This window comes from Anolis sagrei, chromosome 4 (genome assembly GCF_037176765.1).
Source record: "Anolis sagrei isolate rAnoSag1 chromosome 4, rAnoSag1.mat, whole genome shotgun sequence".
NCBI lineage: Eukaryota > Metazoa > Chordata > Lepidosauria > Squamata > Dactyloidae > Anolis > Anolis sagrei.
In genome coordinates, this window is record NC_090024.1 from 77024945 (window position 1) to 77040671 (window position 15727).

The 15727-nt window shown below is 40.5% G+C and overlaps 1 protein-coding gene across 5 annotated transcripts in view; it reads right to left on the reverse strand.

Annotated features, from left to right (window-relative positions):
• The window catches only part of CARMIL1 (capping protein regulator and myosin 1 linker 1), a 174745-nt gene extending 159308 nt beyond the window's left edge, over positions 1-15437 (reverse strand). For all 5 annotated transcript variants that reach the window (XM_060774925.2, XM_060774923.2, XM_060774924.2 and 2 more), the window contains exons 1-2: positions 14643-15437; positions 3551-3648 (exon numbers count right to left, since the gene is read on the reverse strand). In XM_060774925.2, the coding sequence (XP_060630908.2) occupies positions 3551-3648; positions 14643-14682 (138 nt within the window). In that variant the 5' untranslated portion in view covers positions 14683-15437. The remainder of the gene's footprint in view (positions 1-3550; positions 3649-14642) is intronic.
• Positions 15438-15727: the final 290 nt, after the last annotated feature.

Sequence of the window (15727 nt, forward strand, 5' to 3'; positions counted from 1 at the left end):
TGTAAAGGTTACTGGATTACAATTCCCAACATCCTCATCATTGGCTATGCTGGTTGAAGGGGAACAAGCCAAAATTAAATCCTGGCACTATGTAAGTCAATAGAAAGTCCCATGTGGGAATTGGTCCTCAATCTATTCTAGGAAAAGTTCAAGATGTCGGTTTTAAACTTTAAATCATGTTATTTTAGTGCTTGAGAGAAGTCTTGAGTATTTGTCATAAGGAGTTCACAATTGTAAAACTTCATACTTTTCAGAAAGATACCCTTGAATCTTTCTTATCAGTATGAAAGCTTGTCATCACCATTTATGCCTGTGCTGCAGAGATAAGACTTCACTCTGCAGTAATTATTAAAACCCCATGCATAAAAATTAAATAATGAGGAAGGAGATAAGGGGAAAAATATTCTTCCCTCTTTGATTCTGTGTTCAGGTGTAAATATGTAAACACAACAAGCATGTCACAGTTAAGAATGAAGCATACATATTGAAACTATTGATTCTCATTGTAAACACACATAAAGACATGAAATTTCCATCACCACCACTTCTCTATATTTTTAATTTAAATGTAGCAGTTCAACCACATATGTATTATTCTAACTAACACAGTGCTTCTATTTTGCACTTGAATATTAACAGTTAAATTCAAAATAACAAGTGATGAAAAGAGATAAAATATATTGTGAACTAGGTGGGGGCTTCATAAGTTTCCAAGAGAATTACAGTGGATCAAATATATCACCTTCCTTTGATAACCTCAGTAATTATGTGCAAGTCAAATACACTCAAATTCTACTACATGAATCAATATGTCAGTCAAATATGTCAATGAATTTAAAATAAATAGGAGACTTTAAGCAACCTGCAGCCATTGGAATGCAGACAGTACACCTGGGGCAATGAATATTTGAAAAAGAAAGAGGAGGGAAGAGATTGGAGACTCCTGTAAAGCTGTTACATAGAAGATATTCCAAATTCTGTAAGAAGTCAGTCTCAAAAAGAAATAAGCTACGTATAAATATTACCACTACTCAACAAATATCTTAAATGAAGAAGCAACGTTTTCTTATAGGAGGGAGTTGGAACTTAATCACTCTAAAGCAGAAGCCCACTGCCTTTTACGTGCCTCCATGTGTACAAACTAGCAGGAAATCGCTCAAATCCATGACAGTTGTATCACAGTACATCATAAACATCCTGCAACTCCGAGGCATAATAAAAACTGTTTGTGCTGACAGCTTGTCCTTTTTTACACCTCAGAAATTTTCAGAGTTATTATTGTTATTCTGGAGGAGCTATTTTTCTTCTTTTGCAAAACTTGGTAGGGATAATATTACCCTGGCCACTTAAATATACATTATTTAAATTTAAATGTATATGTCTCCTTGGGGAAATAAGGTGATATATAAATTATTATTATTATTATTATTATTATTCTGACACAAAAACACAATATGTCACAGCAAACGAGATCTATATGCTGGATTTGATATCACAAAATCACAAGTCAAACTTCCCAAGCATCTAGAACTATGTGATGTATTTTCAAATGGTGAGTGCAGATCCAAGTAAGGTAGCCTTTTGCAGTTGACAGATCATGATTTTGTCAATGTTTGTTTCCAAATGCTGGATGAGATCTTTTGGCACAGCATGCAGTGTGCCAATGACCACTGGAACCACCTGTACTGCTTTATGCCAGAGCCTTTGCAGTTCAATTTTGAAGTCCTGATAACGGCTGAGTTTTTACTGTTGTTTTTCCTCAATGTGGCTGTCACCTGATATGGCAACATCAATAATCCAAAGTTTTTTCTTTATTATTATTACTATTATTATTTGTTCTCCTTCAGAAATGTAGATGTCAGAGGGTACTTTTTCCTCCACAAAGCTTGGATATACATGCATTTTCACATCATCATGGAAATTAACAGTTGATGTTAAAAAAAAAAAAGCTTTGAACAGAGTATTTAAAATGTCAAGTCTTTTAACACAAAAAACAAAGCCCTATGAAATATGGGCAAGTGCAGTAGAGCTACAGTGTCCCTCACGGCCTCAATAAGAACAAAATTTGCTTAAAGTACTAGAAATGCTTAATTTTTAACGAATATAAATGTATTTGTGAAGGTCACCAATTTTTTTTATGAAGAATGTTGTGACAAGTGGGAACATTTGCAAATGAAGGAACTACTCATTCTATAAAGCACAAGCATGACACAGGCAGCTTCTTATGCAAGTGGGGCTACATTATTCATTGTGATTATTACCAACTTGATTTATGCCCCAGCTTTCCTCATAATATCACAGGGAAGCGAATAATCTACATAAAAGCACAATTAAAAGTACAATGTCCAAACTACTAAAATCACAAATTAAAATGCCAGCATAGAAAAGCTATACAAACAACCAGCACTAAAATAGAAAGTAAACATTTGATTATTCCCCCACACCCTGATCAGATACATTATTAATTGGTACCTGGTACAAAATGGAAAATAGGAACTTCACAACCAAGGTGCCAGCAACGGGAATATCTTGTATGCTATGGATTATGCTACTATGTGGTACCAACAAGGGAGTTCTCCGTCTTAAATCTCAGGTGGGCTGGTGTGTGCTCTGGTAGTCTTTTCAGTATCTGCATCCTGAATCACTCAGCAGTTTGTACACTAAGGCTAATTAGGTTTGGTGACTCACTAGCAACCAATGTGGGGATTTCTGAAGATGGACAGCATGCTCAGTTCTTCTTGCCCCTCTCACAAACTGAGTAGCAGCTTCTGCACCAAGTGCAACTTCCAGACTGTCATCAAGGCAAGTCCCTTGAAGAGTACTTTGCCATTATTCAGGTGAGAAGTCATCAGAGCATGGGCTACTGTGGCAAGATTATTCTGGGCCACAAATGACCCAGAATACGGCTACAAATGGGGTAGTCCGTTTTTTATCCCCCCCCCCGCCCCCGCCTTGGAATTACATTTATGAGGCTCTTCCTTGATATACTGGAGCATAACATTAGTGGCCACCACAAATGCTTTGCTATAAGCCCTACTCAGCATGACCCTCAGTTTTCTCAAGTACAATGGACTTTTTACATGGCAATCTTGAGCTCTGAAGAAGGCATGTGCAAATCATGCCACTTCTAACTACAAATACCAGCACAAAATCAACAGTGTGTGCTTGTAGCATGTGCAGACATAGTTCAAAACACTATTTTAATTGTGTAATAATGACAACGCTAACCAAAATGCAAGCTTATTAGAAGGTTCAAAAATAAATCAGCATAGAGTTCTAGCCTCCTAGTTATAGTGATACAGCATATAAGCTGGGCTGATGAAAATGATAAATTTCTCCTGAAAACTGTACAACATTCTTACAGATAATTTGGCTGAGAATACCACCAAGTGAGGTATACAGCTTTACCCCTAGTAACATCACCAATGGGAACAATTGGTTGTTGCACTCCTTAACAAAAGTATAATAAAACTATGGGGGAGGGAAGCAATATTGTCAAGAAATAACTGGCTGAAGAACATTTTTATCAGAAAAAAGAAAGTACACTTACCAATATTTTGTTATCCACTTTATCACTCTTGACTTCAAGTTTTACTTTCTTTTTCACAGAAATTTTTATCTTTCGCCCGATCACATCTTTGACACTTTCTGAAATGATATAGAATATAAAATTGGTTTCATTGTCAAGCAGCAAATAATGTTACAATGGAACTATCAAGGGAACAATATAATAGCCAAATGATTTCTTTGTTCCAAAGTCAACATTTCCATCATTCTCATTATGCAATTAAAACCCATACATATTTATCTATTCTGATGCATTTTTTTAAAAAAATATTTGTGGTTATTAATCTCTTTTATCCTCTTTACTGCCCTACTATGGTCATATTCCAACTTGGCAGCTGTGACCAGAAGTGCCGCAGAATTCGAGGAGGCACGAGTGGAGGGTGAAAGAGAGAAACGTGCCAGGAGGAAGGCGCGTCAAGCCAACCCTCACCGGGACCGCCTTCCACCTGGAAACCAATGCCCACACTGTGGAAGAAGATGCAGAGCAAGAATAGGGCTCCACAGCCACATGCGGACCCACAAGGAAACCCATAATGGAAGACCATCTTACTCGTCCAACGAGGGATCACCTAAGTAAGTAAGTAAGTAATTCCAACTTGGCAATGCCTTCCCTAAATTGGTGCCCAGAAACGGATCAGTATTCCAAGTGAGGTTTGGAAAAGAATAGACTGGTACTATGACATCTTGGATAGTTATAATCAATAAGCTATAGCTCTGTTAATGCTGCCTAGAATTGCATGACTTTCTTTGTTTCTGTGTTACCCTGCTGTTTCATGTTATGCTTGTGATGTATCAAAACCCTTACATCTTTTTTTACATGTTATGCTGTCAAGCCATGTGTGTCCCAATTTATCTCTGACCTAAATGCAGAACCTTATACTTAGCCCAGTGAAAATGTATTTCGATTTATTTTGGCCCAGTTTTCCACTACATTAAGGTCATCTTGAACAATGAATCTGTCTTCTGAGATATTAGCTACTCCTTCTAGTTTAGTGTCATCTGCATATGTGATTAATATGTATTCTATTCCATCACTCATCATGGACAAAACTGGGCTCTGGGTCACTCTACAGTCAGTCCTCCACACTGCTGGGATTAAGGGTGCAGACCACTGCAAAAATGAAAAAAGTGGACAAAAACCTGTATTTTCTACAACTGAGAGAAAACCTCTCTAGGAATCTCTAGGTCAATGGTTCTCAACCAGTGGGTTCCCAGATGTTTTTGTCTTCAACTTCCAGAAATCCTAACAGCTGGTAAACTGATTGGGTTTTCTGGGAGTTGTAAGTCAAAACACCTGGGGACTCACAGGTTTAGAACCACTGCTCTAGATCCTCCAAGTGTGATTTTGTAATCAACATCTGCTGGAAGTTGACCATAGAGATGTGCTAGAGAAGACATTCCTCAAGAGATGTCCCACATAATCAGATCCACAAAAGTCAAAACCACAAATGTGGAGGGCTGACTCTTGTTACTTTTGTTCAGAATAATAAGGAATCATAGGTGACCACTCTTTTGTTTTATTCCATATGCTATAACAAATACATAGTACAAGAGCTCACCCTCTTTTTTGTTAAGACATTGACCTAAATGGCTAAAATTTCATCAATGTTCTTCCCCACATAGTAGAATGCCAGGTTTTCAAAATAGTAATAAGGAACAGTCAAAATTCATGACTACTACTATTATCACTCATGGCTGAATATGATTGTCTTGCAAGGGTAGAGTCTTGGTGGAGGGTGTATAAGTGACTGTAGAGATTTCTGGATCTGCATGGTCTTTCACAGTGAGGACTTAAGATTTCCAGATGGAAGGTGGTCACAACAAGGGTTTGCTTGATACCTCTTCCTCTTGGCACATTTCTCCCTTTCTTCCTCTATTTGTGCCTCTTCAAAATCCATAGCAATATTGGTAGCACCTGACTTCCAGTCAGAATGCTCAAGGGCCAGAGCTACCCAGCTCTCTGTGTTTATTCCACATTTTTAAAGGTTGGCCTTAAGACCATCTTTAAATCTCCATTCTTGAGCTGAGAATAAAGTAACTGCTTTAGGAGTCTGTGATAGAGCATTTGGACATGATTAGGCTAGCAAAGTTGACGGTGGAGGATCATCACTTCAGTGCTAGTGGTCTTTGCTTCTTCCAGAATCCAGAATGCTGATGTTTGTCCACCTGTCTCCCCAAGAGATTTGCAGGATTTTTGGAGGCAACACTGATGGAATCTTTCAAGACGTCAAGAGTGACATTTGGAGACAATCCCAGAATTTCAGGTTTACAACAGAGTTGGAAGAACAATAGCTTTAGAAACAAGTATTTTGATATCCCTACAAATGCCCTAATCCTCAAACACTCTTTGCTTCATTTGAAAAATGCTGCATTCACAGAGCTCAGACGGTGTTGTATTCTGGCATCCATGTCAACTTTTGTGGAGGTGGTTGCCAAGGTAGCAGAAATAGTCAACAATTCCTAGTGTTATACCATTTATTTATTTACCACATTTATATCCCGCCCTTCTCAACCCTGAAAGGGACTCAGGGTGGCCTTACAAAGGCAAAATTACAAATGCCCTATATTAACAGATCGGTAAATAAATAAAAATGTTAAAAACAAACCCATTAAAAAAACATAGTTTTAGAAAATCAAATAAAACCACATGATCCAAATCGTATTCCAGGGATGGTCCGAGTCATCATTACATTACTTTGCAGTTTCATACTGAACTACTCCCGTTACTGGCCGAAAGCCTGATCCCAGAGTCATGTTTTCAGGGTTTTTCCTGAAAAGCTTTATTTCTGGCATTGCAGAGGGATTGGTTGGTGCCTGTTTAAAATGGCTTATAGCTCTTCCTCTGTTGGAGCACAGTCTCCATTATCATCAGCATACTGGAGTTCTATAATAGAAATTGTTGTGACTTCACTTTTGGCTTTCAGCCTGCTGAGATTAAGGAGCTTGCCATCTGTCTGATAGGTTATTTCCACATTGTTGGGAAGCTTCCAATCAAAAAGGTATAGAATCATAGTTATGAAGGTGGAAAATATGGTTGGAGCAATGACATATCCCTGTTTGACACCTGATCCCACCATAAACGAGTCACTTTGGAAACCACTGCTGTCCAAAACTGTTGCCATCAGGTCATCAAGAGGATGCTCCAGAGAGCATTACGATTCACCATGTCAAAGGCCTTTTCAAGGTCAAATAATGCCATGTACAAAAGTTGATTTTGTTTCCTGTATTTATTTATTTTTTGGAGTTGTCATGCAGTAAAAATCACATCCACTGTCCCTCTGTAGGGGCAGAAGCCATTCTAGGATTCAGGGAGGATGTCTTCTGAAATAGGTAGAAGGTGGTTTGCAAGGATTCTGGAGAGGATTTTATCATCAGAGGCTAAAAGGGAAATATCTCACTAGTTCCACAGTCTTTTTCTCCCTTTTTGAAAAAAAGTAATGATAAGGGAATCCTTGAAGTCCACTAGGATCCTCTTAGTCACCCACACTTTTTCAAGGAGCTTGTGGAGTTGTTGTGTCAGCTCAGATCCACCTTCTTGAAGATTTCAACAGGGATCCCATCAAGTGCGCTGGCTTTGTTGTTTTTTAGTTGGCTGATTACTTTACTGTCTTCCTCCAAACTAGGCAGTGTTACGAGCTCATCCCCGGCTTGTTGTTGTGGGATTCATGAAAAAAAAACCTATTTGGCCATGTTGAAACTGCAGTTAAGAACATTATGGTAATGCTCTTTCCAATGTAGTGCAATGGCTTTTGGGGCTTTAGAAGTTTGGTTCCATCTGATGAAGGTGGAGGGTGCATGCCATGATTTGCTGGGCAAAAATTGATCTATGTGCTTTAAAGAATTCCCATACATTATGGACATCCGAAAGGTACTGCCACATTTTTTGTTAAAATGAAGACATTGATGTAAATGGCTAATATTCCTTCAGAGTGCTTCCCCACATAGTAGCATTCCAGTTTTTCAAAACTGCAATATAGGACAGTCAAAATTCATGACACATGAGACTGGCTGTTAGGATATGGCTGGAATACAATGTGTTCTGTCTAAATGTGAAACGAAAGTATCAATTTCAGTTAACACAGCCGTGGTTTTTTAAAGTAAAATTAAAATAATTCCCCCATTCTCAAAATATATTTTATCAGTGTTTTCCAAATATGTCACCCTATAAAATATTTTATGAAAAATATCAAACTTGATGACATTTACAGAATAGATCACCCCACACCTTAATGTATGCAATTTTTGAAGGGTTTCATTCAATTCATGTAAAGGAAACGTTTTTCAACTTTGAAATATGGGACAACTTTTATAATAAGAGATGCTTGACAAATTTAACATGTGATCCATTTATACGAAAATGTACTTCACCAGTGCCTATTCAAATAAGGAACATATGAGTGGTCACAGTTAGGTCATGCATACAAATCATATAATGAGTCAGAAATATGTTAAAAGCAAGACCTTCAAAGCTGACAAGAAAGTCCTCACTTTGGCTAAAAGCTGGCCCTAGAGACACTATGAATGCTACCATTAGTGATGCAGTTGTGTATATATATACACACAATTCAGCATAAAGATAAGATGAAAATTGTTCTGGATTCTCTTTAGTAAACAAGATAACTGTAGCTGTTAATAAATGTTAATAACTAAAAACTAGCCTCTTAAGAATAAACTTGTTTCCAACTCAAGTAAAGGCACAGTGATGTCATCATTACAGGCACACATCATAAAGATTTTTATTAAATCTTTTTAAAATATATATGTATTATTCTACATTTCAAATGTTCATGGGAAAGACATTAATTGGCTGAAATAATGGAGAAAAGCTAAAACTGCATTGTAAGACCTATGTTTAAATGTATGACAGTATGTTCTCATGGATACCTTAAGGCAACTTAATTAATGCATCCTGGTATCACATCTCTTACAATACATTAACGGACAGTGTAGAATGGCAAGGTATCATTCCTGCAAATTGATCTACCCGACCTGTCTGGACAGAGTGACACTGGAAAAAAATTTGCTCTCTCTTGAAGGCACAAAAGGACCCTCAGAGAACCAAGCTATTATTCTGAATTCTGTAAGATGATAGGGTAAGTGGTATTATATTAATCGCAGCTTATAATTTATATTTGCAAGGAAAAACAATCCAGCTTTCTATTTTTTTTTCAAATAAGCAATGTACTATTTATTTATGTTGGGTTCCTGCTTCATCGTAATATGGGGTCAAAGGCAGTTTACAGCAGATGTTTGTGTGTGTGTGTGTGTGTGTATATATGTATGTGTGTGTGTGTGTGTGTATATATATATATATATATATATAAACACAAATACACAATTTTGGGAGTTTTTATCCATCTAGGTGGAAACCCTGTGGTTTACAAACTACATGTGGTTTGAGAGAAAGGCTAATACAGTTCTTAGTCACGTCAATCACTCAAAAACCAATACCACACTTCCAGAGACTTTGAGGAACATCAGCTTGAGGTTTAGCCACTTTTTTGGGTGACATTCAAAAGAGCAGAAATTGCGTAAAAACAGAAACTGGAAGTGACTGTTACATCATCTCCAGGTTTAATAAAAATGAAGCTTCGGTATCTGGAAGTGTCAACAGATACAATCCCCAAATCCCCTGGGCTTGTTTATCCCAATCTAGAAGGTTGAAGTGTGTATATTTTTATTACATTGGGTTTTTTTAAAAAAAACACACGCACACACTACAAATACTTTCTAGACAATTACAACAACCACCGTATAAAAGAATAGAAGACACTGAATAAAAATGACTAACATTAAACATTAACCCCTAAACTATTCAACAACCCTGACAGGACAAAACAGTACATACATGTTGATTTCTCACCAATCAATGAAAAAATCTGAATCTCAAAACCCTCAATCTTCTCTTTAATATCAAACCAAACTACCTTCTTCTGGCTAAAAGATCATCTCATACATATCTAGCCTGATCTAGAAGCTTTGAAGATGAATTCACAGAATCATAGAGTTGGAAGAGACCTCATGGGCCATCCAATCCAACCCCCTGCCAAGAAGCAGGAAAATTGCATTCAAAGCACCTCGACAGATGGCCATCCAGCCTCTGTTTAAAAGCTTCCAAAGAAGGAGCCTCCACCACACTCCAGGGCAGAGAGTTCCACTGCTGAACAGCTCTCACGGTTAGGAAGTTCTTCCTAATGTTCAGATGGAATCTCCTTTCTTGTAGTTTGAAGCCATTGTTCCATGCCCTAGTCTCCAGGGCAGCACAAAACAAGCTTGCTCCCTCCTTCCTATGACTTCCTCTCATGTCTCCTCTCAGCCTTCTCTTCTTCAGGCTAAACATGCCCAACTCTTTAAGCCACTCCTCATAGGGCTTGTTCTCCAGACCCCCGATCATTTTAGTCGCCCTCCTCTGGAAACATTCCAGCTTGTCAATATCTCTCTTCAATTGTGGTGCCCTGAATTGGACACAATATTCCAGGTGTGCTCTAACCAAGGCAGAATAGAAGGGGTAGAATGACTTCCCTGGATCTAGACATTATACCCCTACTGATGCAGGTCAAAATCCCATTGGCTTTTTTTGCCACCACATCACATTGTTGGCTCATGTTTAACTTGTTGTCCATGAGGACCCCAAGATCTTTCTCACACCTACTGCCCTCAAGCCATACTTCCCCCATTCTGTATCTTTGCATTTCATTTTTTCTGCCTAAGTGCGGTATCTTGCATTTGTCACTGTTAAACTTCATTTTGTTAGTTTTGGCCTATCTCTCTAATCTGTTAAGATCATTTTGAATTCTGCTCCTGTCTTCTGGAGTATTGGCTATTCAATTCACTTACTCCCTTCCCCTAGTAGTATTAATATTGTAGTTCCTCTGTGGTTATCTTTATTTTAAAAACTCAAATGTACTTCACTTTCAGTATTCTGTAGCATTCACACAAAGTTCTATATACAAGACCTGATTTTTGCATTATTTCTTAGGCTTCATCACTACCACGCTCATCATGACATTGTTATGTATTTTGCAGTTGTATCTGTTCACTGTTATAGTAATCAAACTCAAATGTTTTTGGGAAATCATTCACAACTCTCCCCTTCAACCACATTAACTTTCCCAATACTTTTAACTCCTCAGATAAGGAAACAAGACATAGAAGCACGTCATCCAAATTAAAAATCAATGTGCGTTGTATTGTATACCAAAACCCCTTGTATTTGCTGGGGATATGCTCCCAGTTGGACTGTGGTTATCTAAATCTGTGGATAAAACCAAATGACATCACATTATCTTACTTCTAGTCCTAGCATACCACAGAGTTGCACTGGAGGTCTTGGAGATTCCTAGAGAGGTATCAATGGATTTGCCACGCCTTTCAATGCCAAACGATGGGCCCTTCCACACAGCCATATAACCCAGAATATCAAGGCAGAAAATTCCACAATATCTGCTTTCAACTGGGTTATCTGAGTTCACACTCAGATAATGTGGGATTTTCTGCCTTGATATCCTGGGATATAGGGCTGTGTGGAAGGGCTCTATGATAACTTCAGGGGGAGCATACTATAAAACATACCTACAGGGAGGGGAAAGTCAAACTGTGGATATGGATTTCAAAATTATGGAGATCTTACTGTATTCTATTTATGCAGCACGTCTTATAAATAAAATCAGAAATAAAATCCAGACTGAGCTGTACAGTTGATGGCCCTTAATAGTTTTGCTTTAGTTTTCCATGACACAGCTAAAGACGAAGAAATCTACCACCATATATAATAATTAATCTCAGATATTCTCTGGCCTGAGACTGAAGGTGGCTTACAAAAGTTAACATAGATGCAGCTTTAGAAATGCTTCTTGCGTGATGCTTGCAAAATACAACTGTTCCATTCATGGCCTACAGGTGATTTCAGGTGAGCTATCAAAAGACCACCTCTACAGTTGCAAACAGGTTATATTCATCATTTTCAATTTTACCTAGCATTACAAGTTCGTTTTCAAAATATTGTTGTACTTGCAAGAAACAGGATACTAGACACTTAACATCTGCAGGTAAACCTAGCCAAACTGTCTACAACTAGAGTGAAGTTATTTCAAGGAGCAGCCACTGTTTGCATTGCAGTAAGGAGGAAGAAGAAGAATGGTGAATGGTAGATAGTTAATTGCTAAACAATGTGTACGGTTTTTGAAAAAAATAAGAAGGGCTTCTTTGTTGGACAAATCAATGCTATAATCTTAGAAACACTTCCTTGGAAGTAAGGCCCAATGAATTTTGGACTTAGGCTGGATCTACACTGCTCTATGGCACCTTTTACACTGCTACATAATTCAGATTATCAAAGCAGATAATCCACATTATCTGCTTTGAACTGGATTATATGAGTCTACACTGCCATATGTTCATAGCACATAATCTGGATTTTACATGGCTGTGTGGAAGGGGCTTTAAACCCAGGATTTGACCCCAGATTATGTAAAACTGCTCTAGGTCCTCTTTGGGTTGAGAAGAGCGGGATATAAATAGAGTAAATAAAAATAAATAAATAAATCATATACATATCACAAAGTGGATACATATCTTGGCCATTTTTGGAAAACAAAAAGAAAGAAAAAAAACAGGATTGCATTTCTAATTGAAGGGTAAACAACAATGAATTGAAGGACCAACAACCTTGGCTCCACCTACTAGTTATTCCCTTGCCAATCACAAGCTGTTGACAGAAAATAAACAACAACTCCCACACATAAACATTCCTACACACATTCATATATAATATGAAAAGCAACAGATGCTTTGGCAGAGCCTTCTTTCCTTCATGCACCCAAGTGACTCTATTTGCCTACATTTGAGAACAGAGATGTGTAGGGATATCCTCCCCTGTCCACACTGGGAAAGGGAAGGTTAAGAAGCCCAATACATATTGGATGGGGATATATCTACACCAGGCATGGGTAGGCTGTTAGGAATTATGGGAGCCCTGGGGGGCCAAAGTTTGCCCATGCCTGGTCTACACCATAGAACAGTGGTTCTCAACCACCATGGTCTGCAAGAACTAACATGGTCTGTGGCTTCACCATTACTATATCATTGCAACAAGAGTGATCTGTCTGGCAAAACCTTCTTATAGTGCTGAAGATTATTAAATATGGTTTTCTGTGGGCAAGCAGATGGCGACTACTGGTTGGCATATGTTATCAGAAACTAGATCTGATGTGGTCTATCCAATGCAATTTTCTGAAAGCAGCCCAAATAACCAAATTAAATCTAAAGTTGACCAAAAAAACGATTCGCAACCCTTTTGGTACTAATGTTGGAAAGTAGTCCCTAGTCAAAGTGGTCCCTGATCAAATGGTCCCTGGTCAAAAAAAAGGTTGGGAACCATTGAAGTAGAATGACACCACTTGAATGGCCATGGATCAAGACTATGGAATCATGGGATTTGTAGTTTGGGGGGACACCGGCACTCTTTGGCAGAGAAGTCGAAAGAGCTTGAAAAATAAAATAAAATGGCTGTGCATCCATTCTACTGTGCAGACACACTTAGGGTAGGAGGCAGGAAAACCAAGCCCCTTTCACACATTCCTATATCCCTGAATATCAAGGTGGAAAATCCCACAATATCTGCTTTTAACTGGGTTATCAGAGTCCACACAGCCATATATCCCAGTTCAAAACAGATAATATGGGATTTTATTCAGCTGTGTGAAAGGGGCCACGGTGAGGTTGGAAATTTACCAAGGGGGAAGAAATAGACTGGAGGGCCTTCCACACAGTCCTATGTCCTAGAATATCAAGGCAGAAAATCCCACATTATCCGTGTATGGAGTTATTATTCACCTGTGCGGAAGGGGCCTCTGATAAACCAGTTCAAAGCAGATATTGTGGGATTTTCTGCTGGTTGGATTTCCTCTAAAGCTGAATGCCAAGGGGGGGGGGGGGGAGGAATGCTGGGATCTGTATTGCTCTCATTTGGTTATCTCTCAAATTTCCTGTGATCCCAAACACCCGAGCTTGACCTCACAGGCCACCACTGAGGACCCTTCCACACAGCCCTATATACCAGAATATCAAGGCAGAAAATCCCACAATATCTGCTTTGAACTGGGTTATCTGAATCCACATTCTGATAATGTGATATTTCCTGCCTTGATATTCTGGGATATAGGACTGTGTGGAAGGTCCCCCAGATAATGTGGGATTTCCTGCCTTGGGATTCTGGGATATAGGGCTGTGTAGAAGGTTCCCCAGATAATGTGAGATTTCCTGCCTAGGTATTTTGAGATACAGGGTTGTGTGGAAGGGCCCCCAGATAATGTGAAATTTCCTGCCTTGATATTCTGGGATATAGGGCTGCGGGGAAGGTTCCCCAGATAATGTGGGATTTCCTGCTTTGGTATTTTGAAATAAATTGGCTGTGAGGAAGGTCCTCCAAATAATGTGGGATTTCCCACCTTGGTATTCTGGGACATAGGGCTGTGTGGAAGGTCCCCCAGATCATGTGGGATTCCCTGCCTTGGTATTCTGGGATATAGGGCTGCGGGGAAGGTTCCCCGCAGGTAATGTGAGATTTCCTGCCTTGGTATTTTGGGATATATAGGGCTGTGTGGAAGGTTCCCGCAGATAATGTGGGATTTCCTGCCTTGATATTCTGGGATATATAGGGCTGTGTGGAAGGTTCCCCAGATAATGTGGGATTTCCTGCCTTGGTATTTTGAGATCTAGGGCTGTGTGGACCCCCCCCCCCCCCCCAAGATAATGTGGGATTTCCTGCCTTGACATTCTGGGATATAGGGCTGTATGGAAGGGCCCTGAGAGGAGACACGGGGCCCTTTTCCCCAATGGCTCCCTGAGGCCAGAAGCACCTCCACCTTTCCCGCCACGCCTTCTTCCCCCTCCTCCCTTCCTCCCAAAGGTGCCTTTAATGGCAGGACAAGCAAAGCAATGCTTGAATGGAGGGCTATTCCTGGCGGGGAAGCGACGTCGCCTTCTCCTCTTCCTGTGAAGTCCCCCCACCGCCCTCAATGAGGACCCCAGAGGAGGGAAAAGGGGGCGCGGGGGAAAAAAAGGAGTTGTCTTACCCAGCAACTCTTTGGGGACGTCGGAGCTCTCTTCGGTCATCGTGGCCCCCCGTGTTGCCTTGCTCCCTCTCCCTCAAGTCTCTTATTTCACAAGGGCTCCACTCCTCTCACTCCCTTGACTTTGCTGGCGAGGCAAAAAAGGCGCCCTTCAATCCTTGGCTGGGGGTGGAAGCCCCTTCGAGGAGGAGAGTGGGTTAAAACAAACACCCCGAGAGAGCGAGAGAGCGAGAAGCAGTTCCGAGCTTGTTGCTACATGACGCCTCTTGGTTTTGGGCTGAAGAGAGGTTGCCTTTCCACAGGCGGAAGAGAGAGAGAGAGAGAGAGAAGGAAGGAAGGGGAGAAACTGCAGCACAGAGGCTGCACTAATCCCCTTCGCCTGCTGCGTTCCCTTTGGCTGGCTGTGTTTTCCCTTCCTCCTTTTCCTCCTCCTTCTTTTTCCCCTTCCTTCCCGCTTCCCTTTCCTTCCTTCCTCACGCAGCTCCCTCCTGGCCCAAGGTGCAAAGGGAAAGCGTGGGAGGGGAAAAAGGAGGAGGAGGAGGAAGAGGAGGAGGCGGCATTGGCATTCCTGGCTCCCTCTCAGCCCAGCCTCGCTTCACACACCAGCGCCGGCCTCTGCTTTTTTGGCTGCTGCTGCTGCTACTTCTTCTTCTTCTTCCCCTCCCGAGACCGATCAATACCCCAACCCCTGCCTCTTCCCCTTGTTTTGAGGCGAGCAGCCCGCTGCCATTCACTGCGCCGCCCTCGCCTTTTGACGCACAGATTCCACGCGCCAGCCCAGGGAGGAGAGAGAGAGAGAGAGGCAGCGACGCCAAGGACGCGGCTTGGACGGGACCCGCCTCCTTTTTCCCCCCTGGAAGGGCACACGGCGAAGGAGAGGCAGGAAGAGAAAGAGCAGGGCGGCCCCTGCTGGCCTCAGGCGGGAAAAAACTGGCCCGCCCTCCGGCTACTGAGCCCAAAGAGGGAGGAAAGGATTTGGTTTTTTATTATTATCTTAAGGAAGCCAAATCCAGTGAGCTTTTCAAACATTTCATGTTGGGAACACGCTTTTTAGACAGGCATCATTTAGCGACGCCACTTTTGGACTC